The sequence below is a fragment of the Cladophialophora carrionii genome (genome assembly GCF_000365165.1).
Source record: "Cladophialophora carrionii CBS 160.54 unplaced genomic scaffold supercont1.5, whole genome shotgun sequence".
In the NCBI taxonomy this organism is placed as follows: domain Eukaryota; kingdom Fungi; phylum Ascomycota; class Eurotiomycetes; order Chaetothyriales; family Herpotrichiellaceae; genus Cladophialophora; species Cladophialophora carrionii.
In genome coordinates, this window is record NW_008481830.1 from 1,950,711 (window position 1) to 1,977,176 (window position 26,466).

Consider the following 26,466-nt stretch of genomic DNA (forward strand, 5'->3'; position numbering starts at 1 on the left):
TGAGATCTTCAAATGGATCCCCATTGGAATACTCGGTGGAGATACACATTAGAGGCAGCACTGGGCAAATGCTTAATTGACTGGCCCCCTTCTGTCTAGTTTTTCAAGCACAAATGGCCTCTATTCAGATTGTCGTTGTTGGTGCTGGAATTGCGGGTCTGGCGACAGCCATCAGTATATCCCAGAAGACGAAGCACGGAATCCTCATTCTCGAGAGCAGCCCCGTCCTGACCGAAGCCGGAGCGGGCGTCCAAATCAATGCAAGCGCTTCACGCCTGCTCAGCAACTGGGGTTTGAAAGAGCATTTTGAGGCCGTGGCCACCCGCCCAGACTTCCTTGAAATCAGACGGTACGACGATTTCGAGCTGCTAGGTCTGATCCCTTCCAACGTCAAGAGTTATTCGGAGCGAGTGAGGGGCTCTCCACATTGGCTTGTTCACCGAGTCGATTATCAGATGATCCTTGCCGATGCCGCTATGGCGCGTTGGGTCAAGATCCGGTTCGGGCAAAAAGTTGCAGACATAGACATTGAAAATGTCACGATTATGCTGGCAGATGGGAGCACCTTGAGGGCCGATTTGATTATTGGCGCCGATGGCATCCACTCAAGGGTGCGGCGATCGATACCCGCGCTGACAAAAATCGTCCCAAGAAGGACAGAAAACTTCTGTTACCGTGCTTTGATTCCACGTGAGACGATGATGCAGGACGCCTCGACCCGCGGTTTGATTGAGAATCGGAATCAGCAGGCATGGGCTGGTCAGGACACGCATATCATTGCGTACCCGATAGCTAACGGCAGACTCTACAATCTGGTGATGATGGTCCCTGACCAGGGAGAAGCACCTCTGGGAAAGTACAACGAGCCAGGCGATGTCACAGATATGCGGAAAGTATTCAAGGATTACAATGACACCGTTAAGGCAGTATTGGACGCTGTGGACAGCTGCGCGAAGTGGGTAATCGCCGAGCTACCACCATTACCTACATGGTCAAGTGAGAACGGGCGGGTTATCCTTGTGGGAGATGCATGCCATGCCATGTCACCGCATGCTGCATCTGGTGCAACGGCTTCACTGGAAGACGCCGAAGTCCTAGGCCTGTGCCTCGCGACTTGCGAGGGTGTCGAAGACCTCCCAAGGGCAGCAGCAGACTACGAACACCTTCGCAAACCTCGTTGTGAACGAATCCAGGACATCTCCCGCGAGAATGGAACGACGTTTTCACTCCCAGACGGACCCGCCCAGCGTGCAAGAGATCAAGCATGGCTAGCTCATAGAATGGCCTTGGAGAAACAGCTGGCCGAAGATGCACCTCTGCTGGTTCCAGAGGAAGACATGACTAAACAATATCCGCATCCGTCAGTCGTGCAATGGCTTGTTGGACACAATATCACGGAAGAAGCACAGGCGTATCTAAGACGGCGGTCTTGACATCCAAGCATGGTCCACGAGAGCAGTGGTGAGGGCAGCGCTTCGCAGCCTAGGGTAAGACTGCCTCGACTACACTGATGTGAATGTAAGATCCTGGTAAAGCGCGCAAGATGATCAAACCAGGTCTACCATGCTTCCCCATGAAACACCCTGTTTGCAAGGGTTGATAGACCTGCTGATAGGAGGAGAGTGAAGCCCGGAGTCTCTGCGGTGTTTTGGCATGGTGGTGGTCTGTACCCACTTTTCCGCATGGAATACTGTACATGATGCAACGTCAACGCCCATTGACATGTTTCCTTCGAACTCTTTCTCGCCATTTCCCTCGAGTCACCAATACACAGTACCACTTAGATTACGACGCAGCGCTACGAATATAGACAATACAGGTGGAACAAACCAGGTATAGAAGCGGACAAGATCGCCAATTTCAACGATCTTCTACCGAAGTCCTTTCTTCTCTTGCTCAAGAACACCGAGACGATAAAGCAATAAATCAATAAAAGCATCAAGAATTAAAGAACAAGATATCTCGAATTCTGATATCTTCTCAAGCCCTCACCAGCAATGTCGACAACCCTCCCCCGCACAGTCCTCGCTTACCAGACAAACGCAAAACTATACACCCTCTCGACGCTCGTCCAAGCGGTCACACCCTTCCCCCAACTAGCGGAAGCCTCGCAACAGGTGTTCAAGACGGCCAGCCCCACGGATCAAGACTCCGTGGTCGTCACACAGGAGACCATCTTCCACCCTCAAGGCGGCGGCCAACCGTCGGACGTGGGCGTCATCACGTCGCCCTCCAGCGGCGCGAGGTTCACCGTCTCCGCAGTCCGCCATGACGCCCTCAACGACGGTGTGGTCCTGCATCTCGGCCGCTTCGCCGACGTTTCCACCACCACCGCCGCCGCCGCCACCACCAAACCGTTATTCACTCCAGGCGACACGGTCACGCAGGCCATCGACGTGGACAAACGCACGCTATACTCCCGGCTGCATACCGCGGGCCACGTGCTCGGCGCGGCGGTGCGGCACCTGCTCGAGCACGAGATCCCGGGCTTCGACGAGCTCAAGGCGTCGCATTTCCCCGACAGCGCGGCGTGCGAGTTCCAGGGCCTCATCGAGGGGAAGTGGAAGGAGGGCATCCAGAACAAGGTCACCGAGTATGTCGAGCGGGCCATGCCCGTGCAGATCGAGTTCTGGGACGAGGACGATTTCCGGCGCGAGGGCCTCGAGCGGTTGATCCCTCGGGGTGGCGATACGAATGTCGATGTGGCGCGTGGGGAGAAGTTTCGCGTCGTCAGGATCGTGGGCGCCGAGGTCTATCCCTGTGGGGGCACGCATGTCGACACGACGGATCTGTGTGGCAAGGTTGGCGTGAGGAAGATCAGTCGCCAGAAGGGCACGAGCCGGGTGAGTTATAACGTGAGTTAGTGGCGGTCGACTTTCGTTTGGTATGGGCACGGCAGGACAGGAAGAGGGAGGGGGGCCTTTGGAAGACATGTTCAATTAGCTGTGGAAACCGACGTTGCATTGGCATGGCCTGGCATGGTCTGCTTGAAGCTGATCGATCGACTCTTTTATGTTATTAATGGCTGTTGACGTTTTCATTGCCCCCGCAGTGCTTGTGATCGTCGTACGTGCTGCCACGGAATCGTGACTATCTCACGACTGTCGTCCTGGGACGGCACGCCAACAGCGTGATCCTCGGCAGGATGGCCCGTCTAGAGTCAACTGGTGCCGTTACCCGCTTGGGTAAATCTAGTCGTCAAAGACGGTGCTGGCGACGAAGAGATACATAACGTTGCCGAACAAGGGGATAGTACGCCAGGACTGAACCGAATAGTACAGAATATCCGTATGACTTTTCATCCTTCGTAGAAGACCATAGCTATCGCCCGCCAAGGTCAAGCGGCGCCCATTCTTTTGCGAGATCCCCGGTCCAAGCACAATATTCCGGTCCCGCCCATAGCATCATAAGCCGTGCCACATGTTTTGCTCCATTGCAGTCATTCAAGCTCCGGGTACGATTAAGCAACCTCATTGCAATCCTGACGTGTCCGAGGAAGTACTATCCAGTTGTGGTAACATTCCTTGCCCCTCGAAACGTGTGAGACGACTTTAGTGTCAAGAAATACACCAAATCCAGCCTGTGGTCGTAGATCAAGTCCGTCGATGTTACGGGCCTTCAGATGTGGACCCAGTGAGGTCCGCATCTCAAGTCGCGTCTAGATCCTCCACAAAATGCACTTCCGGCAGCTTTTGAACGCAGAGACTCCCGTCGTCGGTCAACCCACGTTGTCTCACCTCCGGGTTAGACAGTATCGAAAACGCAATGAAGCGCTCGATGATCGTCCTGGCCAGCCCTAGGGCGACCGCAGTTATGCACTTCCTCTCACAACATCCGGGGACAACCCAACTGCAGCCCACCACTCGTCCGGTATTTCCTCCCTTCTCTGCATCCGTTCGAGGATTACACCAAAAAGCTCTAGCTCAAGGGTCCTGTCATTACCCCGGGAGAGATCTCTCGAAAGACCGTGGCGCATCAAATCCTCTGGCCCGAGAGGGTTGTGATCTAGTTCTCTTCGCAACCGTCCATGTCGAGCGCGGATCTCCCGGACATCGTCTTCGGTGATACCAGAAGGTAGATCCAGGTCACATGAGTCGTCTCCGCCAATCTCCCCAAAGCTTGTCGTCATGGTCGTCGCCTGCGACGATCTGTTTGAACCATTTCTGGAGTCCGAGCGGGTTGACATGAACGAAGTGGCAGTGCTTGATCGGCCTGGATCCATTGTGCTTAGAAGATTTGCCCAGTTCTCCTCGACGGGTTCGTCATTTGTCGGACCTGGACTGCGAATCCGGTCGCCGAGTCCATCGAATCTGGATCCGGGGCCTTCCCAAGGTCGAGGCGAAAAATGGTTGACTCGTCGCAACGGGGGATAAGAAGCATCCTGTCGCTCTGGCGGAGGACTGGTTATCGGTCCGTCCTCGGGGATGCGCTCCGGTCTTAGAGACTCCGAGCCCGAACGATAGGCGTTTTCATTTTCCTCATCTTCCGGGTCAGCGAATGCAGGTCTATACGACCATCGAGCTCGCCTAGACCCTGATGGACTTGAACGGCGCAACGCAACCGAAGCAACCATTCGTGGTGGACGAGAGTGCTCGGAGTCGGACTGAGAAGTCGCACCCACTTCGAATCTCAAGCCTGACTCCCTTGACGGACGTGGCAGATGTTGCGAAATGCTTTCTTGGGTATTAGGCAGAAGAGTGTCGAAGGTGAAATCGGGGTGCAGTTCGTCCATGGCTGCGGTGCCGGGATCGGTGCGCAGTCTACTTAAGAGATCGACGTCAAGGTCACTCCGGGCCTCCGGTTCAGGGCGTGGATAGTCGGTGCCGACTCGCCTTGCAAGTTCCCGGTCGCGTTGATGGACACGGGCGCGCTGTCTCTGCCGCCGAAGCCGACCCAATTCGGCGTCTAGTTCTTGCTCACGACTCGGTCGCGAAGGCTGATTTACACTCTGTGCGGCTTCGCGGCGGCTTCCTAGTACATGGTCGATGAGAGAGCGACTGGATGAAAATCGCCTTGGTCGGGTAGTGGATTCGCGCCGGATGGTAGATCTACCTGCGGCAGCGATTTTGTCGAGCTTCGCAGCAGCTTCGTCTACGGCAAGCTCGTCAGGCTCGCGAAACATACTAGCAGGCGCCATCTGTCAGTGACTGGCTTGTCTGGTTGGATTCATGGAAAAACAATAATGCTGACCCCGACTGCGCGCAGGCGCGGATGGGTGCGCCAGGGGCGGGGGCTTTAAAAATCGAGAGAGCAAACTCACGGCAATCCCATCGTGTCGCAGTTCGCGCGTCGCAGCCGGTGATGTGGGTGGTAATCGATTACTGGAGTGGAGAGTCTGGAAACGCAAGAGAAAGGACTGGACGCGACAAACAATTGAAAGGGAGTGGAGTGGTAAGGGTAGGTTGACAGAGAGAACGGAGAAGAGATGGTGGTTTACACCTGGATTGTTTGCGGAGGCAGAGGTGGTGATACTGCAGGGAAGCGGATTGGGGAGCAAACTCTTCCTGGGGCACCGCGACACGGAGGCTGGACGGGCATTTGGAGTGCAGCCCGAATCGGCAGGCGCCCGAGGCGGAGCTGAACAACCACACAACCAACAAGGCCACGAGAATTGGACGCGCCATCCTTGGCGTTCAGGCTTTCTCTTGCATTTCACTCTCACTTCACTCGCACTTGACTCTCACATTATTCCGCCTTGGAGTTCAGTATCCTTCCAGCATAACTCAGCCGCGAGTCAATGCCGGGGCTTGTTTGAATGCTCTCCCAAGAAACTCTCCCCCCGGTGTCAAAGATCAAGCATACCAAATGCCGTGCGTCCTGTACAAGATGCACCTGAGGCGCCAAATGCGCGTGTCCACGACGTTTCGTATTCGTATTCTCCCTCGCGTCACGCCGAACACTTGCTTTCCTGACTGTCACCATGCTTCGTATTGAAAAGCCGTACAATGGGGTCCCCTTCTTTGTCTCTCCGTTTCTTCTCCAGACTGTCTTCATGGATCCAAAATGGTTTCCGCCGCCAGATCGTCCCTTCCAGCCGGGCAGTCGAAGCATCCTCGCTGCCGGTACCATCGGTATCACGACTTTATTGATTCCCAAGGGCCAGTTGCGCAACATCATTGCCATCCCTTCCATTCTTTGGATTCTTTGGATTCTGTATAATCTGCGCCAGCATACTACGGGAAAACCTGAGGAGGATTACTTGACTGCCGTCAACATTTCCATCACCCTAGCCAGATTCATCGACGTCTGCGTGTTACATGACGCTGAACAGTCATTGCGACGAGTCAGAGCAGATGGCAGTGATAGAGAAACTGCAGAGGACATCCAGAGAATGGGTTTGTGGTGGAAATTTTGCTGGAATCTAGATCTCTTCACGACGATGCGCGGGATCGGCTGGAATTGGCGGGTAAAGAACGTGGACGAGGTTTCAGCGAACGTATCTCGCAGGTGCAGAGCTACTCCTCTTCTTGTCGATTCTAACCTGATCCAGGCAGTCGATTCGTTCTCGAACAGGCCCTGAGAGCAGCATACTGCTTCGTGTACATCGACGTTCACGAGTGGTACATGCGGCGGACGCCCTTCGGTGATGGCACCACCCATATGCCAGACTTCTTCTCGCTGCCGCTTGAGAAGCAGATATTTCTCGGGTGGCAGACTGGATTGCACAATGGGTTCACAATGGTGTTTGGGTACTATCTGGTTACCATTTTTGCGGTTGGTGCTGGCTTTCATAGTCCCCAGTCTTGGCCGCCTCTCTTTGGCTCGTTCATCAAGAAAGGATATACGGTGAGAAACATCTGGGGATACTGCTGGTGGGTGAAATCTCGCAGTCCAATGGGGTCGTTGTCACTCACCTGGCACTACAGGCACCAGCTCCTGCGTCGAACCTTCGAGACAGCGAATTCCAGCCTAACAAGGCTGGCGAGGATTCGCAAAGGGACTCTGGCCTCACGATACCTTCAGCTTTACAATGCCTTTGTCGTGTCGGCCTTGATTCATCACATTGGCGCCCTCAATTGCCCTTACTCGGAACTGCCGTGGTGCCAGTTCTACTTTTTCATGATCCAGCCGGTCGCCATCACCGTGGAGGACTTCGCTATCTATATGGGGAAGAAGGCGGGTCTAAAGGAGTCCTGTAAGTTGTGACACAATCTTGCGCCAAGTGGGCAGCAATGGAGTTGACGTGGCATAATTAGGGAAGACGAGAACCGTGGGCTACATCTGGGTTGGCTGTTTCTTGAGCTACTCTCTGCGATATGCAGCAGCGAGCTTCATGGCAGCAGGACTGGGTAGTGTCAGACATCCATTTGTGGCCAAATTTAGTCTCATGGACAGGCTGTTTGGATAGACAGGCGAAGTTTGTCTGTGCTGGCATGTCATTGCCACATGGCAGCACGCGACTCGTGAATAGCGGAACTCTTCTCAATGCCTGATGTAGCAATACAAGTCCACTCAATGCAATGGCTGGGGATCATCCGGGGGCGAAAGGCAACTGCAAAGAATACTTGCATGAAGCAACATTGGCCGCCAGTCGGATGAGTAGTGGTTACCTAGCCTCCAGGCACGTTGAGGGACTGCAGTCAACAGCCCAAGAGAGCAGCGGCGTCCCTGACGTGGGTGGGACTTCGGTTGATAGTGCCGCCGATCGGGCTGCAGTAAGCAATGTTAGGCGGGCCCTGAACGTTCAACAAGCGAGGCCTGCAAAGGTCGGACCTCAGTACAAGCCAATCTCGTGCCTCCACTCAATTGTCTGTTTCAGGTCAATGCCTTGAATCCCGCTGCTCATTTGGACAATTACGAGTAGCCACACGCATTCCGGGAGCGTGACGAGCTCGTAGTGCGCTCTTGTATGAACGCGGCCCTTCAGCAACTGCCACTTCGATCCCTTGATGCCGCAGGTACAGTCTCAGTCCAAACCACCACGCCGCGGCATCCTGCGTCGGACACCGTCCCGATCACCAATCGCTCGTCCTCGCCAACAGAGCTGCAGCTGGGCGCAGAGACGATGAGAGGCCACAAGCTTGCCTTTTCGGACCTCTGACTTCTTCTTCCATTGTGTGCCAGTCGACCTCAGTATGCCTGCCCGCACTGCAGAACCTCAAGATGATATCCCTACAGCGAGAGCGGTCGATGGCCTTGGCCTCAAACCCAGCAAGACCCCCAGATCTCCCCCAAGTCCAGTGAAGAGAGAGGAAAGGGAGAAGACCAAGGCACAGGATGTCGCCGAGTTGAAAGACTACCAATTGGGGGACTGTCTAGGCAAAGGTGCATTTGGCTCTGTTTACCGCGCGTTGAACTGGGGCACTGGGGAGACGGTAGCTGTGAAGCAGATCAAGCTGGCAGATCTGCCCAAGAGCGAGTTGAGGGTCATCATGCTGGAGATCGATCTTCTGAAGAATCTCGACCACCCCAACATCGTCAAGTACCAGGGCTTCGTCAAGACCCCAGACACGCTCAACATCATCTTGGAATATTGCGAGAATGGATCCCTGCATTCAATCTCCAAGAACTTTGGTCGCTTCCCGGAGAATCTGGTGGCTCTCTACATGTCTCAGGTGCTCCAGGGCTTGGTATACCTCCACGACCAGGGAGTCATCCACCGCGATATCAAAGGTGCCAACATTCTGACCACCAAGCAAGGCTTGGTCAAACTCGCCGATTTTGGCGTGGCAAGTAGGACAACCGGCCTGCACGAGGCCAGTGTCGTGGGGACCCCATATTGGATGGCTCCTGAAGTGATCGAGTTGACAGGCGCAACAACCGCTTCCGACATATGGAGTTTGGGCTGCACAGTAATAGAACTTTTGGACGGGAAGCCGCCATACCACAATCTTCAGCCTATGCCAGCTCTATTCCGCATCGTCAACGATGATCATCCGCCTCTCCCGCAGGGAGCGTCGCCTGCGGTTATGGACTTCCTTATGCAATGTTTTCAAAAAGACCCGAATCTCAGAGTCTCAGCAAAAAAGTTGCTCAAACATCCCTGGATTGTGAGCGCGAAACGAAGCGGCTCGGAGAAGCCGAAGAATGCTACCGAGTATGATGAGGCGGTCAAAAGTGTCCAAGAATGGAACGAGGCTCTCAAAGACTCTCCAAATGGCAGTCTGGTCAGAAAGCCCTCCAATGCTTCAACTGCCAGCCCTGTGCCCGTGGCTCGTGACATGCTTCGATCGGCCAAATCCCAGACCAAGTCTCCCATACCTCTTCTCAACAAGGACAACAACACGACCAAATTTTGCTCGCTGGAGGATGATGATAACTGGGACAATGACTTTGCAACGGCCATCTCAGCTAGTACCTTCCAGCTACCTCACCTAAGGCCCCATGACAACTTCGGAGGAATGTTGTCATCCGAAAGACTGAAGTCATTTGCTACTATCGAGAGTACGTGGGGAAAAGAGAATGAGTTCGTGGAGGACAAAGACTCAACCTTGAAAGCCGTGTCACCACTGGAGGTCGACGTGGATAAGACAGTGCGACTAGCAACAACCACGACGAAGAAAAGGCCTGAGGTGCGGCACGCGCGGCACAAGTCTGAAATTCCTCCGAAGACAAGGACGAAGCCGGCAGCGACACCGCGAAAAGCTTCCTTGCCCTCCACTCGTCAACCAGTGGACGTCCACAAAATGAAACCCACCCCGACGAGGACCCAACAGAATGAGCCACCAACACGACGTTTCAGAGAAAGCTCGATCGAGGACTTCTCTGATATTGTTCAGGGAAATGAGCTGGCTCTGGACACAAAGCTTGGTCTTATGCGACTGGACAACCAGGCACCGTCCAAAATACTTGAGTCGCCCAGCGTGACCGATCTGATACAGAGCATGAGACCGCCGAAGGCTGGCGGCAGCCTCAAGAGGCAGCCAGCGCCCAATAACAGGTTGTCCATGCGACGGACACGGTCCTCGATCGAGATACAGCGTTTCGCTGAGAACGAGCAAGACGAGGACTTCTCTGACGTCTTCGGGCAGTCGTCTGCGGTCCTCGAGAAAGCCGCCAGTGAGGATGGCTCCGAACTCATGTTGAGCTCAAAGATCTCGAACTTGTCCTGGCTTCCAGACGCGGAAGACGAGGACGACCCCTTCGCGCAGCTAGAGGAAGGTCTTCCAGAAGTTGATCTTGAGTCGAACATTGCTCGAGACAAGCACGCGCGTCTTAGGACAGAAGTCGAGGCCCTGGTGGGTCAGCTTAAAGTCTTGCAAGAGGACGACGCCCTACTGCAAATCTCAGAAGATCTGATAAACTACTTCGGCATCTTTTCAGAAACCAAAAGTGTCATTATTAGCGCCCACGGCCTCTTACCGATTCTAGAGATTCTGGAAGACTGCATGCGTCTTGATATTGTCCTCAACCTCTTGAAAATTGTCAACGCGATCATATTCAATGATGAGGATGTCAAAGAAAACTTATGTTTTGTCGGCGGGATTCCCAAGATCAACAAGTTTGCGTCCAAGAAGTTCCCGCGAGAAATACGCCTTGAGGCTGCAGGATTTGTCAAGCAGATGTACGAGGCTTCGAATCTCATCCTCCAGATGTTCGTCAGTGCCGGCGGATTGACGGTCCTCGTTGACTTTCTGGAGGATGACTATGACGATGACCGTGAGTTAGTCCTTATCGGAGTCAATGGCATCTGGAGTGTCTTTGAACTTCAGGGCTCAACTCCGAAGAACGACTTCTGCCGGATTTTATCACGTAACTCGGTGCTGGAACCATTGTCACTCGTCCTCAACCGGGTTCTCATGGAGCCCTCGGATTCTGGAGAGCAGAAAGAACTCGCCGACTTGTGCGAAGGTCGCATCGCCAGCATCTTCTTCGTCTTCTCCCAAGCAGAGAACTACGTCAAGGAACTGGTCGCCGAACGGACGGTTCTCCATCGAGTCCTGAAAAACTTGAAAAGGATGGCTCCAGCACACCAAGTGACAATGCTGAAGTTCATCAAGAACCTCTCCATGTTGTCGACTACGCTAGATGCACTGCATAACTCCAATGCTATCGATGTGCTGTCTGAGCTCCTCAGCAACAACATGAACAAGCCACATTTTAGGGAGATGTCCAACCAAATTTTGAATACCATATATAACCTTTGCCGACTGTCGAAACGGCGGCAAGAAGATGCGGCTCTTGTCGGCATCATTCCGATCCTGATCAAGATCGTCAAACAAGAGAAGACGCCGGTGAAGGAATTTGCCTTGCCAATTCTCTGTGATATGGCTCATTCCACACGAGCTGCTCGCCGGGAACTTTGGCAAAACAAAGGTCTTGCTTTCTACGTCTCATTACTGTCTGATCCATATTGGCAAGTCACAGCTCTGGATGCAATCTTCACTTGGCTTCAAGAGGAGACTGCTCGGGTCGAAGATCACCTGCTAGAAAACCAGAATTTCATTTCGGCAATTGTTGCTGCGCTGACCAGCAGCAAATCGACCTCGTTCGAAAATCTTCTCGAGCCTTTACAGAAGCTGCTCCGCCTGTCGCCGCCTCTTGCAGCCTCCATGGCGCGAAGCTCGCAGCTGTTTGACACGCTGGGCCAAAAACTGGGACATAACAAACCTGCGATTCGTCTGAATCTCCTTCGCATCATTGGCAGTATATGCGACTCGACAGAAGAAGGCTTCTTCCTCCTCGAGCAATACAGTCTCTACGACGTGATTCGAGAACTTTCCTATTCCGACTCTGCAGTGCTTGTTCGCAGCATGGCTGGGGAACTCATCCGGTCGTGCGAAGAGTCGGACAACGTGAGCATCAAAAGTGGGCAGGGCGTTAATCCGGTTACGAATGGCGCTCGAAGGAAGCACCCGGGTTTCCAAAGGCGCACGAGCTCCACAACACCTCCCCATCTGCTTGACCGTCAGATGAGCATGCCCACGTCTCCGCAGCTTGGCCGTTCCGAGCGGGCAAGCATGAACATGTATGAGCTCCCCGTGGCACAAACTCCACGCCGGCAACGCAACGGCGTGTACGTCAATGGCTCGAGTATTATGCGGCCTGCCAGCCGCGATGGGTCAACGTACGCACGTGAGAACTCGCCAGCATTTGCGATGCCAAGCTTGACGCGCGCGAACACAGCCAGTGTGGCCGAGATGACGGTGAATAAGAGCAGGGTTACTCGACAACCTACAGTAGCGACAAACCTGGCAAGCCAGCATCGACTCTCTAGGCAGAGCACACGAGAAAGCATGGTTGGCTCGGCCAGATCATCCGCAGAGAAAGAGCCCAGCTCGACAACGAGCTCCCGAGCTTATCAAGGGAGAACTAACGGCAGTGCAGCCGCCACTGCGACGCCTGTCTCCGAGCAGAGAGCCCGGAGAGAAGCGAGACATGTGCATACCAGCAGTATCAGCCAGAGTCGAAATGTTAACGGCAGCACCCACGCCGCGGTGTCACGACCTGGTTCCAGCCAGAGCCAGAGTCAAGGGCAGGGGAACGTCGAAGTGACGGTGGCAAGAAGGACGACAGCGAGGAGAAATGGAGCATGGGACGACCGGTGGGGTTAGAAGCCTCAGCGTAGAACATGAAGAGCTTTTTCACTTCCCCGTGATACATGCCCTGGCTTGCAGATGTCGGCCACGATCTGCGAAGGGCTCTTGTTGCAACCAGTCGCTAACGACCAAGAAGAAGGATGGCAGAAGGGCGCAGCAGAGGCGCCTGGATTCTTCGTCGATCGGAGATTTTGTACATAGACAGTGGTCAGTGTCGGACTCAGAGTTAAAGACCAAGGCATTTTTCTTCAAAACAGAGCTCAATGCCCGGAATCGTTGTCGTAAAACTACGTGTGTAGAACGTTGGACCAGACAACCAGCTGCATGACTCCTCAAAGCAGGGAACAGAGCAAGCATGGCTCGCGGCAAAGATATGGGGCTTGCGCGACACGATCAACTATGAGTTTCTGCGCAGCCGATAATTCCAGTGCTCTACATAGTGAGCGGTGCTCACTTGGATCTATTCACTACGGACAATCCTACAGGGCTGTGCAGGATTTGACGAGCACTGAGCCTTCGTAGCCCCATCCCAGTCATGCATGAGTTGGTGCAGCAGAAGCGGGAAGCGAATCTTTCAGCTCTCCCTTATGATCAAGACGTACGCCAATAAATTAGCCCCGACAGGACGCGGCATGCAAAACGCCACATGGTGGTACTGTCCTGTAGCTTCGTTACTAACTGCAGGGTACGACACGCGGTTGCATTCGACAGCTGACCAAGAAGCTGGACTCAGCTCACATGAGTTAACGTTGTCTGTGGCAAAGCCTCTCACAGCTTCAGTTCTGTCTCATTCCCGCCTCCCCCAACTCCAGACATCGGAGAAACAGAAATGGCTACCAGGTTTATTACATACCATGATCTGGACGACCTTCGAGACAGACGGAAGCGAGCCCAGATCAACGCGTACATCAACTCGACCAGGAAAGAGCACAGATTCAGAACGTCGAAGCGTACGTCGAAGCCGCCTCTCGAATGGCAACATCAGCCACAAAATCCTGCGCTGGTGAAAGTTGAGCCAGGCCTTGCGGAGGACTCTGTTATCGAGAGACCCAGTTCAGCGAGCGCCGAGGACGTTGATGATGCTCCCTCCCTCCCTGGTCGGACGTACAAAGCCGAAGCTTTGGCTACACCTCAGACCCTACTTGATGGCTTCCGTCGTGATCCCTTTGCGTCGTTTCCGGTCACTCAATCTGGACAGGTGCTATGGGCGGCGGATTACTGTGAGTGCTATGGCTGGACTTGACCCAGCGCACCTAATCACTCGATCATCTGGCGCCCCTGACCTTCGGGCCATAACAGTCACTCGTGTCTACGCCAGAGATAATGCGTCCTTGTACTCCGACGAGAAAGGGAATTGGCTATTGAACAGACTCTTCTCTCTGGCGCTACAGTCCGATATGTTGTTCGAAGCCATCATTCTGTCCATGTCACGACTCCATCCTGCTGGCCAAAGTGCAATTGTCCCTGGCGGAGTTCGCTTCTCCTACTACAGGACGAGCGTGATCTCGAAGCTTCACCGCAGGCTCGCAGTCAAGGAAAAAGCTACAGATGACATTACCATCCACACAATCATCGCTCTCATCTCAGCCGACGTGGGTCCCACCAGTTTGAACGGTGTCTGGGAGAGAATCTGACCGTCGGGAAGTTCTTCGCAGGTCATGACGAGAATGCTGCCACCCATCTCAAAGGGTTGCAGGCCATTGTCGCCTCTCGTGGCGGGCTGGAGCATGGAGATTTCGACCGCTTCACGATATACAATTTGACTGGGTCAGGACTCGCACTCGCCGCGCAACGATTTATGACCATATGCTAACAGCGGGCGCGTACATAGTTGCCATGCGCTCTGTCAATTTGCTTCCGAACGTTACCGACAATGCTCAGCCGCCGCGGTCAAGCCTCAGATCGAATTGATCTACCCCGAGCATCCGTATTCGCCAAGTCTCTGTGCTCTCATCGCCACTCTCCCCGTCGGCTTCGGCGACATCGCTATCGACGGCCGCCTCTCGGTGCAAATCATCAAGCTTCTCGCCCGCCTCGCTAGCGCTGCCCAGGACTCACCGTTGAGGAAGGACGTCTCTGTAACTGAAGTCAACAAAATTGGGATAGATCTGCTCAGCTTCATGTCGCAGCGCAGCGTCACACCGCTGGAAAGAAGTATCTGCGTGCTGTGTTTCATGTTCAACATCCGCGACGGTCTCCAGGCGACTCGCAACAAGGGGCAACAAATCTTTGGCGAGTTTCTGGGCAATCTGAAGAATGTCCTGAAAACGACGTCCGAGACATTCATGTCGCTGGAAGGTTGCACGGCCGATCTCGCCATTTGGGGCGTGGCAATCCTGACAACCGTGTCGACTGCCGAGGGGTTGGGCTTGTCCGAAGAGGAACGCGGTGAGACACTCGCACGGCTCGTGAGGCGACATCCACGGACAGCGAGGTATTGGAATGAAATCGAGCTCCGGGTGAAGCGGTTCTTCTTCCCGGACGCCTGGATAGAGGAGTTCCATATTTGGTGGAAGAAAGAAATGGCCGAGCACGCGTTTTGAACTCCAGTGTGGTTTCCCTTTCGGTCATCGCGGTTCCGTTTGTGGCAGTCCCAGGATTGTCTGGGAAGGGGTCGACAGGACACCTTGAACTTCCCGTTAGACTGACCAAGTTAAGAGATACAGCTGCCGGATTACAGCCATGTGCGAATATCACGCCTTGGTCAGCGACTCAGAAGACCGAGGTCGGCGAGTTGAATAAACCCATCTAATGAGTTCGAGGTCAAAGGATATGGGATATGCTGAAGCCCGGGATGTGTTTCTCATGCTGAGTGTTGGGTGGACACAGTTCAATCTGATGCGTCTCCCGCGTTCAATGGAGTATCGACGCGGATGTCTACAAAGAGGCCATGGTCAACAAGAGCAGGAGAAGCAGCCAACTTTCTCATGTCAACGCGGGACATGAGCTCCATCGATCGCCCAATTGCCGAACCATCTTATGCGATGCCGAGTGTGGGGTTGGGGGGGCAGGGGGGTAAATCCAGATGAGCCACCGGCCTTCACCCAGTAGTATGTATCCAAATGCTGCTTCTGCGGAGGGGGACTATCCAACATCCATAAAGCCCAAAGATACAGAGCAGTCTTGCCGCTCAGTGATCCCGGTCCGACAGTCATCCTCGCCACGTCAATCTACCTGCAATATCAGTTCAGAATGGGCGAAAACACTACAGCCGGCGACGAGGTTTCCATTCAGGTAGGAGAGCTCAAAGTCCAGGGCTTCATCCATCCCAGCACAAAGGTTGCGAATTATCTGGGCATTCAATATGCGACCATACCTGCACGGTTCCGACAATCCAAAGCCACGCATCTTTCGGCGCTGAAAGGTGTCCTGGACGCGACTCAGTATGGGCCGCGATGCCCGCAGCTCACCGTCAATCGCCCCGAAACAGCTCACCTATACGAAGGAGTGCGACGGAGTTCTGAGTACCCGGTGGACGAGTTTGGCTGTCTAAGGCTGAACATCTATGTGCCTCAAGACTCGGATGGCCCTCTGCCCGTGGTGGTGTGGATTCACGGCGGAGGGTTCATCTTCGGAGATGGCAACTCCGAGTTCGACGGGAACTACCTCGTCCAGCACTCCGTCGAGAAGAGCAAACCTGTCATTTACGTGGCGATGAACTATCGACTGGGGTTCTTTGGCTTTCTGGCGTCCAAGGAACTGAGGGCCGAAGCCGAGGCAAGCGGTGAGACGCCCTTTTCCAACATGGCCATGCACGATCAACGGGTCGCGCTGCTCTGGATTCAGGAGCATATCCAGCACTTCGGGGGCGACCCGGCAAACGTGACCATAGCCGGCGAGTCCGCTGGTGGATGGAGTGTGCTTGCCCATCTGAGATCGGACGTCCCCGTCTGTCGAAGAGGCATCATTCTATCCAGTCCCAACCTCGACTATCCCAGGCCCGAGGAAGCGCAAGAGACGTTCGATGAGCTGGTGGCCAGTGCGGGCGTGGCGGAGTCTGCGTCTGCGGAGGAGAAATTAAGAGCCCTACGCGACCTGGACTCGATGCAGGTCGTGAAGCTGATGGTGCCCCGACTGGCGACCCCGCTGTGGGACGACAAGTGGTTTGTATATCAAGACGGGAAGAGGCCCATCGCGGGCCCTGCCCCCTTTGCGCCGTGGGTCGAGGGCGTGGTCGTGGGCTCGACGAGAGACGAGGCTGCCCTGTTCGGCCTTGGGCAATGGAAGACGTGGACGTCGCAGCAGTTCGAAGACCGTGTGTTGTCTTCGTTCTCGGATCGCCAGCTCGCCCAAGAACTGGCCGACGCGTATGGCATCTCCGCCGCAGCACCGGCCGAGAAGTGTCTTGCGGGCTTCGTGGCCATGGCGACCGACAGCATCTTCTCGGGCCTGCCGTACATCATTGCGGAGCATTCTGCCGAGTCTTCTCCGCCGGTCAGCCTGTACCGATTCGACCAGGCCGACACGTTCGAGCAGAGCCCGCTCAAGGGATACGCGTACCATGCCCTCGACAATCCCTTCTTCTGCCGCCTCCCCGCGGTCGCGGGTCCCAACGCCGACCCCAACGTGCGAGAGACGGCGGACCGCCTATCCCAGGCGACACTTGATTTCGCATATGGTTCACAGCCATGGCCGGTCTACGGGACGAAGCACACAATCTTGGTCTTCAACGGCATGGAGACGCGTTCTGAAGAGCTGACTGAACAGGATCGATGGAGAAGGATCACCATGTCGGGGGACCTGGCGAGGGCCAAGGGCACGTGGAGGTCTGGGAATAAGTTGCTTGGGATCCGACACAGTTCGATGGACAAGGCGTGACATGGACTAAAAGATAGATACTTGACACACGGTCGACGTGACGGCCGTCGCCGGATGATTCTGCTTTGGCGGGAGAGCTGGTTGTGGCGTGGCCATCAAGATGTATGTATCTGCGTGCGAGCGAGGAGGATACGGAGATGATCAAGAATGAAGTTCACAAAATTGAGCCCCAAAGATCGAGTCCCGAATACGGAGTACTCTCGGTACAGTAACTTGACCCCAATCAGCTCGCCGCCTATTGACTCCGAGTAAACACCTTACAGTACTCCGTACTTACTTCCGACACACATTAGTGAGGCCATAGTGTCCCGGCGACTCCTCATTCAGGATCACACTACGAGCTACTCCGTATGTACCCCGTTCACCCCGGAGTGTCACCACTGCGTTCTCCTCACCTCGCTCGGCATTTGGGTTCTCCGTCCGCGTCTTTGCTTACAGCGGGGTGCACGCATGCATGCATACATATGCCAATGTGCCAATGCCCCCAAGGGACAGCGGCAGGAGAGGGGCTAGACACCAAGCACCAAGCAGTACATACGTCCTGTACCACAGCTGCATGGCGGATGTGTCCAAAGAAGGCAGCTCAAGCCGTCTGGGCTGCAGTGGTTAGGTACAGTAGGTTCTAGATCACGGTGCTCCGTACGTACGGAGGAGATATGTATGCGGAGCTTAGAGGCAGCCATCTACCGACCTACCACTGTACTCACCTACCACTGCACTTGCCTTTCTACGAGTCCATATGTACAACCATACGTACGTACAGGATCCGAATCGTGGTGCAGGACGGATGACTCCTTTCTGACTCGAGCGCTGACTCTCTCTCAGGCGTGAATACGGAGTATTGGGAAACCGATAAGTAACTCGGGCGTCCAGGTCGGGCAGTGATACGACGGGGTATAGTATATACATAAGTTAGGTACATACACACGACCGCTGCCAGTGGGGACTACACAGTACGTGATTAAAACACGAGCACAACACAACACAACACAACACCACGGCACAGCACAGCACAGCACAGCACAGCACAACACAACACAGCATTACAGGGCACAACGCCATACAACAACAACAACACCACACAGCACAACATAACATAACATGGCCACCACCACCGACAACCACACTCCTCCTACCACAACAACCACTACAACCAACACCACCACAACGACAACAATAACCCGCCACTCCTTCACCAAATACTCCCAAACAACCTCGTACCTCGCCGCCGGCCCCGAGACGGGCCCCCTCTTGATTTTCATCCACGGCTGGCCCGCCCTCGCCGAAACATGGACACCCCAACTCGAAGCCTTCTCAGCACTACACTTCCGGTGTATAGCCCCCGACCTGCCCGGGTACGGCAAGTCGGAGGTATCAAACGCCAATTCTTCGCAGGACCACTCGCTGTACACGCTCCAGAACGTAGTGACCCAACTGGTCCACCTGCTCAAGCACGGCCTCCAGCGCGAGGAAGCCATCTGGATAGGCGGATCGGGCCACGACTGGGGCGCCGCCGTCGTGTGGGCCCTCGTGGCGCACCACCCGGAGGTGTGTCTGGGTGTCGTGAACATGGCCATCCCTTACCGCACGCTGGAGATGGGCGGGCCGCGCGAACTGGTCAAGTACGCCAACCGCGACGTCTACCCGGAGGACGAGTATCCCTTTGCGCAGTGGGCTTATCAGGCTTGGTATGAGAAGTTGACAAAGGACGAGTTTGCACAGGCCGTCGCCGTGTTTGACGGCGACGTCGAGGCGTTTTTGAAGGTGTGTTTTGCGAAAAGGCCGCACCAGCTGCTGCTGCTGCTGTATGGCAGCGGCGGCGGCGATGACGAAAACAACAACAACAACAACAACGAGGGGCAGAAGCACCTGGACGCCAGTGCCGCCGACATCAAGAACAAACCCGCATACACGGCCCATGTGCTCAAGAATGGAGGCTGGTTCGGAGGAGGAGGAGGAGGCCCAGACGCCGCTCCGCCCCAAATCCCCTTGGCCGAGACTTTACTTTCCGAGGACATGCTCCGCGCCATGGTCGCGGCGTTTGACGACGAGGGCGGCGGGTTCTGGGCCCCGACGGCGTATTACCTCAACCATGACGCCAATCTGAAGTGGTGCGAGGATTGGTCGGTCAACGATGGCGTCGTCTCCGTGCCGGTCCTGTTCGTCGAGTGTTTGGCCGACGTCGTGGCTGGGACGTATAATAATTCCAGGTTGAAGGATCCCATGGAGGCCTACTGTCGGAAATTGACGACCGTGGCGATTGATGCCGGTCATTGGGTCGCGCTGGAGAAGCCTCAGGAGACCAACGCCGCGATCCTGAGGTGGATTGCCAGGGAGATTCCAGAAGAGAGGGGTTGGCCGTACGGCAAGAAAAACCCGCTCAAGAAGAATGTGTAGACTAGCGGCACTTTAGAACCCAACACGGTCAACTTGAATAACGTGGTGTACGACGTACGAGCTCTATCGGCCATGTGATCGCTGAAGAAGAATGTGCAGACTCGCGGTGTTCAGAACCCATCACGGTCAACTTTGATAGTGGCGTCTACCACGGACGTGCCCCTATCGGCCATGTGGTCCGCTCGATCCGAATGAAGTGCCCAAGACACTTCGTGGTCGTTGTCATTATTGTCTATGTGAATGTCGGTGGTGGCTCGTGATATCCGCGATCCAGCAGCCATACTCATTTGCCATGTTGTTCTCACTCTCCTCGCTCGCTGTTCACACTGTATAGCGGTAGAAGGGGGACTTGTCTCCCATGTCCAACAGCTCCTGCTCCGTGTACATGGCCTTGACCTCGTCGTCAGTCTTGCCCACCATAAACGCATCCCGCTTGGCATTCTCCGCCCGGTACGCCCTTCGCAGTACATACGCCATGATGACCGCAGCCACGCAGATGCCCAGTCCGGTGCCAAACCCGGTGGGATACTTCGGTGCCTGGGAAGCGATGTATATATTGCTGCCGGCAATGCCACCGAAATTGCCTACGCTGATCAAAAGCGCCATGCCCACGGCTCGCTTGGAGCTGGGAGCCAGATTGTTGCCGATCAAGCAGACGAGGCAGATGAAGGGGCAGTACAGGCCAGCTGCGAGCGGGAAGAGGAAGAAATACGTGACACCAGGGAGACGCGGGTGCGGAATGGCGAGCTCGCCGATGAATCCAACGGCGGCGATGGAGAAGCCGGCCATGATGAAAGGGGTTCGTTGTTCGACGCGATCGGACCAGAAGGCGAAGATCAAAGTCATCTACATTGCACGGCTGGTCAGTGGTGTGCTTTGGTCTGCCTATCAGGGACAGGGATCTTGGGACATGAGCTTCATGGAGCAGGACTTACAATCATGGCAAAAACGTAGATGGGGATAGTCATGAGCTGGGCATTGGCCGAGGTGTATCCAAGTTCCTCGATAACAGAAGGGACAGTGGCGGTGAATCCGTACACACCGATCTATACGTAGCCCAGAGTCAGTCTCAAAGTACACAACTGTAAGAGTGTTTTTAGCCTCGCTTTCGGTAGTAACTTACCGTGTTAGCCCAAAACATAACAACAGCACCCCAGATCTTCCACTCCTTGAAAGCCGCCACGATGTGACGAAGTCTGATCTTGTCAGAGTTGGTAACTCGGCCGTGGCCGGAGCCCGTCTCAAGCGCCAGTCGATTGATGATGAACTCCTTCTCATCCTTGGTGAGAAATCTCGCGGTTTCCGGGCTGTCGGGAAGGAGGAACCAGACGAAGAAGGACCCGGCCACAGGCAACAGACCCTCAATGATGAAAATCCATTTCCAGCCGGCAAGTCCGGCGATGCCGTCCATGTGTTGAATGCCATAAGCCAGCAAGCCCGAGAAGGCTCCGGAAAGGGATGCTGCGGCGTAGAAAACAGCCATGCGTCGTTGGACTTCGTATCGAAGATACCTGGACAAGTCAGAACATCGTCCAGGGTGTTCTCGGCGTTGGGGCTGCTAACCAGATAGTGAGGAGGTAGGTCGCAGCCGGAAAGAATCCAGACTCTGCCACACCGAGGAAGAACCTGGTGACCAGAAGCCCCTGGTACGAACTGATCACGCCCATGAGTGTCATGACCGTGCCTGACCATGTTAGCGAGCTGTAGGTATGGTGCAATGGCACGCGACCTACCCCAAGAGAACATCAGAATGGAGATCCAAATCGAAGGTCGCAGGATTTTGAGGACAATGTTGCTTGGGACTTCAAAGAATCCGTAGGGGACGAAGAACAAGGTCAATGCAGTGTTGTACTGCATCCCATGAAGGTGCAAGTCATCGTAGAGACCCGCGATTTTGGCATTTCCGATGTTGCCACGGTCGATAAAGGCCAATCTGTGATGGTTAGAGTGACCCGGATATCGTGTTGCTCACGCTCAAGGGGCCGACATACAGATACAGCACACCGAGGAGAGGAACCAGACGATAGTCGATCTTTCTCAAGATCCTCGTCTTCTCCTTCTCGTCGAGGTCCACAAGGACTTGGTCAGCAGCAAAGCCGACCTCGACGGTTTTGAGGCCATCAACGGCCTCAATCTCGGCAAGGGTGTCGACCTTCTTGTCGCTGCCAGAGTCGACATCCACCTGATCAGCTTTGACGACCTTTTCATCCATTGCTGGAGAAATACGTCAGGTGTCGAATCAGAACCTAATTGAGCCTTGGTGTCAGAACTGGCAGCGGCTTCTAACGCCGGGACAAAAACACGGCTGAACCTGAGAGCCTTGCAAGTCCTCGGAGAAATAGAAACACTGGGCGGAAGCATAGATGAGCCGCCTTATATGCTGCCAGAAGAGCCTGACTGATGACCTGCATCTTCTCCAACACGTTGTTCCCTGAATCCGCCGGCTCGCCGCCTATGCATGGACCGGGCACAATGAAGTCAGGCTGTTCGCTGTGATCAACACCGAGATATACCACGCGATGGATCTTGATTTGCGGAATTCTAGCGGGTCCGGGTGAATGTTCTGCGGGGTTAGTCCATCACGGGGATATGCTGGGGTATTGCGGGTTGGTGGCGGTGGGACGGTGGCCTGAGAAGCGTCGGTCACGGTAGGGTACGGCGCCGTTCGCTTTGGACCTGGGTCCAAACGTCCCATTATCCCTGCTTCCAGCAATTGGGGTAATAAGCAGGCGTCTGGAGAGCCGATCAGTGTATCCGGTACTCGTAGACGCAGTTGACAGGAGAAACAAAGTAACCATGTCACTGCGATCCTGTCTCGCAAATCGCGGCTGTAGTGGATTCTTGGCGGGTTTTCGAGGACTTCAAACTCACCGCCTCGACGTTCATCGAAGAGGGGACTCCCTGAGGCTCGGCGATCTTTTGGGCTTTGTTGCAGGGGCAGTGCTTCGACCGTAAACGAGCCGCCGAGGCGACCTCGGTCGCGATAAGCATTTCGAACACGAAGGCTTATCGAGACAACTCTCCGCCGGAGTGTGACTCGGTCCGCCGGTGCTGCTGATGCTGCTGCTTTGCTCGGCACCAGCTTGTGGTCCGTGACTGGCGTCGTCAACAATGGAGCGACGAAGGACGAGGTCGCCAGTCCGCCAATCGTATGAGAGAACTGAGGAACGTGCTTGTGTACATGACTCTGATTGGGTCACGGCGAGCTGCACTGGCGGCTCGGCATTGTGGCAGGGAAGAACAGCAGCCAGTCGTCGACAACCGGGGTCCAACAGGAGTCAATGTCACGTGTCGAGAGACTGTGGTGGGAGAGAACACAGCTTTACCTCGTACCGACGGGTCAGCGCAAACGGTACGGAATACGGATCATGGAGTTACTGGGTACTCGTTCTCAGGCTTGTCAGTGTAGATCCCAAGCCACTCTCTGTGTTGCGCGGAGCGGGGTGAATCGGCCGAGACGAAGACTCGAGAACCACGCGGTACTCCTGTAAGATGTCCAGTTCAGTGTGCTCATGCTCCACCGCTGAGGGTCGAGGTCAACTTCTCGTGGTGACTGTATCGTAATACAGGTGGTACATACGTACCTACTGCGTACACTAGACTCGTCAAACGGACGGGTTGATTCTCATACTGCAATCCGCGGCAACAGTCGAGAACACCTGGATTAGTGCCGAGCCGTTGATTGCTCGAAACCAAGGATGTGTCAAAGCAAGATAGATTCCAAGACTGGCGCATAATGAACGATTTGAAGACAGACATACACCTGACAATTCGTCGAGTCGGCTGTGGTTGACGCGAGAATGAATGAGCGCTCAAGGTACACAGTATCACACATTTTTGTGGCTCAACTCTCCTAACGCTCCGTTGCAATCGGTGTAGATGCAGTATCTCATGAGGCTTGACACCCATACCATCCGCGTCACGCACAAGTACATACTTGTGCAAATGGAAACCAGGCCATTATCAGTCGACCGTGTCGAGTGCGTCGCGTCTTGCTGCAAGTCTTGGCGCGATCAATCGCCGCGTTTCATTTTCACCTCACAACTTTCAGCTTAACTTCACCACTCGTCAGTGTTTGGTCCTGCCCTTGGTGGTTCCGATCCGGTTGGGTTCGTCGGCTTACAATAAGCCATATAAATCATATCATGTGAAAGGAACCTTGCGTATCAGGAGATGTTTTCTCGGGGTCGTCGCGAGCTCCGGATTACTAGCCTCCTCCGCCCGTCCAGGTCCGTCGCCCTACAAGCCCACGCCCTCACATCCATGCCGGCATGCCAAAGGGGGCGGAAGAGTCCATGAACCCGCCCTCGAACCAGTCCTGCCAAAGGAGGCCATTGTCCTGCTCGAAGACGCCTACCACGGAGTCAAAGTCAAAGTCAGGCGCAAGGGCAACGGAGGCCCCAAAGTCGACGGCATGATGGTCTGCGCCGGCGTTCATGCTGGTGCTGACGTTGGCTCCACTCATGTCATAATCTTGCGTCTCAGTTTGAGTATGACTTTGTGCATGCAAAGGACGATGACCTGTGGCTTCATGGGGTGGGTGTTGTTGTTTCTCCCGTTGAGAGACAGATGAGCAGCTCAAAATACCCAGCCGGACGAGCTGTTGTCGTGGGCGGGCGAAACGCGCCCAAAGCTTGGCAGCGGACTGTGAGGTCCGTCGCAGCCGGTCGATGAGATCGAGGCCCGCTTGTAGTTCGGTGGCAGCGTCTCCGAGCAGTCTGATTGATGCGTCTGGGCGTGTGCCAGTAGTTGCCTGGGTTTCGGCGTCATACGCGGCCGTCAGGAAGAGAACAGCCAATGCCGACGAGAGGAAATGGTTGAAGATTGCTTGTCTGGTGGTGTAGAGCGCCGTCTTTGCGGCCACTGTGTTCAGCGTGCGGATCGTTTTCTTGGCCAGAACGATGGCGTCCATGATAAGAGTGGTATTATTGCGTGCAGTTTGAGGGTATATGAGAATTGGACGGAGAACAAGGATATGAATCTGGTTCGATCGCAGGTAGAGCAGCGTCTTGAGATAGATCTCGCGTTCATCCTGCGTCGAGGTGAAGAATACGCCGTCGTCGGACTCGATCGCCCGAGGGTCGAAGCGGACCGACGGATCAAGCTCCTCTCTCCAATGATGGACTTGATAGTGAAAGAAATTGAGGGCGTCCTTGGAGGGTATGCGACCGCTGGCAAGCAAGTTGCGGTTGACGAGCGAGTTCCATCCCTGAGCCCCCATGATGACATAGCTGACCATAGCAGCCAGATACGGTGCCTCAACGGGGGCAGGCAGGTCGACATCCCGGTCGTTCAGATGGTGCGGCAGGCCGGCGGCGAAGTTGAACTGCCGATCAAGCACAAACAGGCTCCACAACTGACGGACTACTGCCTGCCGTTCCTTTTGATCCGGCACCTTGGCAGTGAGGGTCTCGATTCGATATAAGCCTTCCTCCACGGCAGTGCGCGCGGCGTACATGATCGCTCGAGCCCCGAGCACGAGGTCGTCGTTCGCGAAGTGGTACATAGCCTAAGTCAAGCGTTAACCACGAGGTCAAACTATCACATGAGCAACGCCACTCTTACCACCAGCAGCAACAGCGTCCGAAAGTCATATGTGACGGTGTGCTGAAAAGCACACGCAGTGATGCAAGGTTCCACAGATCGATACAATACCTCCGATAGTTTGGTCCTCGTCCCGGCCTCCGCAACAAGCCCGGCTGCCAAAATAATCTTCATCATCTCCAACAGACCACAGCGGCCAGGATCGCAAGCCTGTGACCAAATTGATCGCTTTGCAGACCGGAGTAAACTGGGAGTATTGGTTCTAATCTTCTCAAGTTGAGGAATGGCATGGAGGACGCCATAGACATTCTGGAATATATCCAGATAGCGAAGCACGTCTTCGACACTGAATTTGTCCAACGACGCATTCTCATAGAACTCGGTCGGTTCAGGCGGTTGAAAAGGAGGCGATCCTGCAGCCTGTGGACTTTGAGCAAGCGGCAGTGGTGGACTCCCCGGCGTGGCGTCGTCTCGACTGGATGGAGTCAAATTGGCAAGCCTTGCGTCGGCCGTCACCATTCCCCAAGCGAAGCTCGTTGGGCCGGCATATATACCCGGGGAATTCGCTGAGGTAGACTCCTCCTTCATTAAAGCGGGATCTCTTGTCGTCCTTTCATCGGGGTTGACTTTCTGCTGCATCGTTTCGGGCGGACTCAGCAACAAGGACTCGGACAGTCCAGGTACTGTAGCACCGCGAAGTTTTGTGCGAAAATCGTCCAACTGACGTTGCAAATCATCGATACTCGTGAACAACGTTTCCGATAGTCTGGTGCCATTTTGATCTCCAGGCGGTTGCTGCTGGTTCAAGCCCGAGTCCGTCTGGGTCGTGGCGGACGATGCCTTTGTAGGGTAACTGCACGAGATATCTTGTTTCTTGCATCGAGCACAGGGACGGTCGCCTGAGCACTTCAGCTTACGGCCATGGCAATAATCACATGCTGCTGCTGCGTAAGGTGCCCTTCTATATGCAGTGGACGACCTCACTCTCTTCGCAGGAGGTTCCATCGGCGTAGAGGATGCGGACGCCTCGATGCTGACTGTTGATCTTTAAATCCGGGATTGAAAGCCCTGCGAACGTGAGTCTTGGCTCATGGTACCCAGACGCCATCTGAGGCGGTAGCACCGAGATTGGGAACACGGAATATATGTTTGTGTGGTTGTCGTTGAAGAATAAGACTACGCACTCTGGATCTGAAAATTCCCCAGAGCGGGGGGTCCTCGTACGGGG

General features: G+C 54.9%; 10 protein-coding genes across 10 annotated transcripts; 7 read left to right on the forward strand and 3 right to left on the reverse strand.

Moving 5' to 3' along the window:
- Positions 1-113: 113 nt before the first annotated feature.
- G647_06533 (uncharacterized protein) lies at positions 114-1,433 on the forward strand (the record flags this gene model as incomplete). The annotated part of the gene is made up of 1 exon (XM_008730853.1): positions 114-1,433. The coding sequence occupies one exon, from the start codon at positions 114-116 to the stop codon at positions 1,431-1,433; it is 1,320 nt and encodes a 439-aa protein (XP_008729075.1).
- A 564-nt stretch (positions 1,434-1,997) lies between these two features.
- On the forward strand, positions 1,998-2,864 carry G647_06534 (uncharacterized protein; the record flags this gene model as incomplete). The annotated part of the gene is made up of 1 exon (XM_008730854.1): positions 1,998-2,864. The coding sequence occupies one exon, from the start codon at positions 1,998-2,000 to the stop codon at positions 2,862-2,864; it is 867 nt and encodes a 288-aa protein (XP_008729076.1).
- Positions 2,865-3,811: 947 nt separating this feature from the next.
- G647_06535 (uncharacterized protein) lies at positions 3,812-5,137 on the reverse strand (the record flags this gene model as incomplete). The annotated part of the gene is made up of 1 exon (XM_008730855.1): positions 3,812-5,137. One exon carries the CDS (start codon positions 5,135-5,137, stop codon positions 3,812-3,814), a length of 1,326 nt encoding a protein of 441 aa, XP_008729077.1.
- A 783-nt stretch (positions 5,138-5,920) lies between these two features.
- Positions 5,921-7,146, forward strand: G647_06536 (uncharacterized protein; the record flags this gene model as incomplete). The annotated part of the gene is made up of 2 exons (XM_008730856.1): positions 5,921-6,335; positions 6,491-7,146. 2 exons carry the CDS (start codon positions 5,921-5,923, stop codon positions 7,144-7,146), a joined length of 1,071 nt encoding a protein of 356 aa, XP_008729078.1.
- Positions 7,147-8,075: 929 nt separating this feature from the next.
- G647_06537 (uncharacterized protein) lies at positions 8,076-12,494 on the forward strand (the record flags this gene model as incomplete). The annotated part of the gene is made up of 1 exon (XM_008730857.1): positions 8,076-12,494. One exon carries the CDS (start codon positions 8,076-8,078, stop codon positions 12,492-12,494), a length of 4,419 nt encoding a protein of 1,472 aa, XP_008729079.1.
- An 814-nt stretch (positions 12,495-13,308) lies between these two features.
- Positions 13,309-15,022, forward strand: G647_06538 (uncharacterized protein; the record flags this gene model as incomplete). Its single annotated transcript, XM_008730858.1, has 4 exons — positions 13,309-13,699; positions 13,779-14,071; positions 14,125-14,246; positions 14,311-15,022. The coding sequence occupies 4 exons, from the start codon at positions 13,309-13,311 to the stop codon at positions 15,020-15,022; spliced, it is 1,518 nt and encodes a 505-aa protein (XP_008729080.1).
- Positions 15,023-15,671: 649 nt separating this feature from the next.
- G647_06539 (uncharacterized protein) lies at positions 15,672-17,297 on the forward strand (the record flags this gene model as incomplete). Its single annotated transcript, XM_008730859.1, has 1 exon — positions 15,672-17,297. The coding sequence occupies one exon, from the start codon at positions 15,672-15,674 to the stop codon at positions 17,295-17,297; it is 1,626 nt and encodes a 541-aa protein (XP_008729081.1).
- A 1,101-nt stretch (positions 17,298-18,398) lies between these two features.
- G647_06540 (uncharacterized protein) lies at positions 18,399-19,694 on the forward strand (the record flags this gene model as incomplete). Its single annotated transcript, XM_008730860.1, has 1 exon — positions 18,399-19,694. One exon carries the CDS (start codon positions 18,399-18,401, stop codon positions 19,692-19,694), a length of 1,296 nt encoding a protein of 431 aa, XP_008729082.1.
- Positions 19,695-20,015: 321 nt separating this feature from the next.
- G647_06541 (uncharacterized protein) lies at positions 20,016-21,906 on the reverse strand (the record flags this gene model as incomplete). The annotated part of the gene is made up of 6 exons (XM_008730861.1): positions 20,016-20,540; positions 20,630-20,740; positions 20,818-21,205; positions 21,258-21,378; positions 21,428-21,627; positions 21,686-21,906. 6 exons carry the CDS (start codon positions 21,904-21,906, stop codon positions 20,016-20,018), a joined length of 1,566 nt encoding a protein of 521 aa, XP_008729083.1.
- Positions 21,907-23,949: 2,043 nt separating this feature from the next.
- G647_06542 (uncharacterized protein) lies at positions 23,950-26,243 on the reverse strand (the record flags this gene model as incomplete). The annotated part of the gene is made up of 2 exons (XM_008730862.1): positions 23,950-25,203; positions 25,260-26,243. The coding sequence occupies 2 exons, from the start codon at positions 26,241-26,243 to the stop codon at positions 23,950-23,952; spliced, it is 2,238 nt and encodes a 745-aa protein (XP_008729084.1).
- Positions 26,244-26,466: the final 223 nt, after the last annotated feature.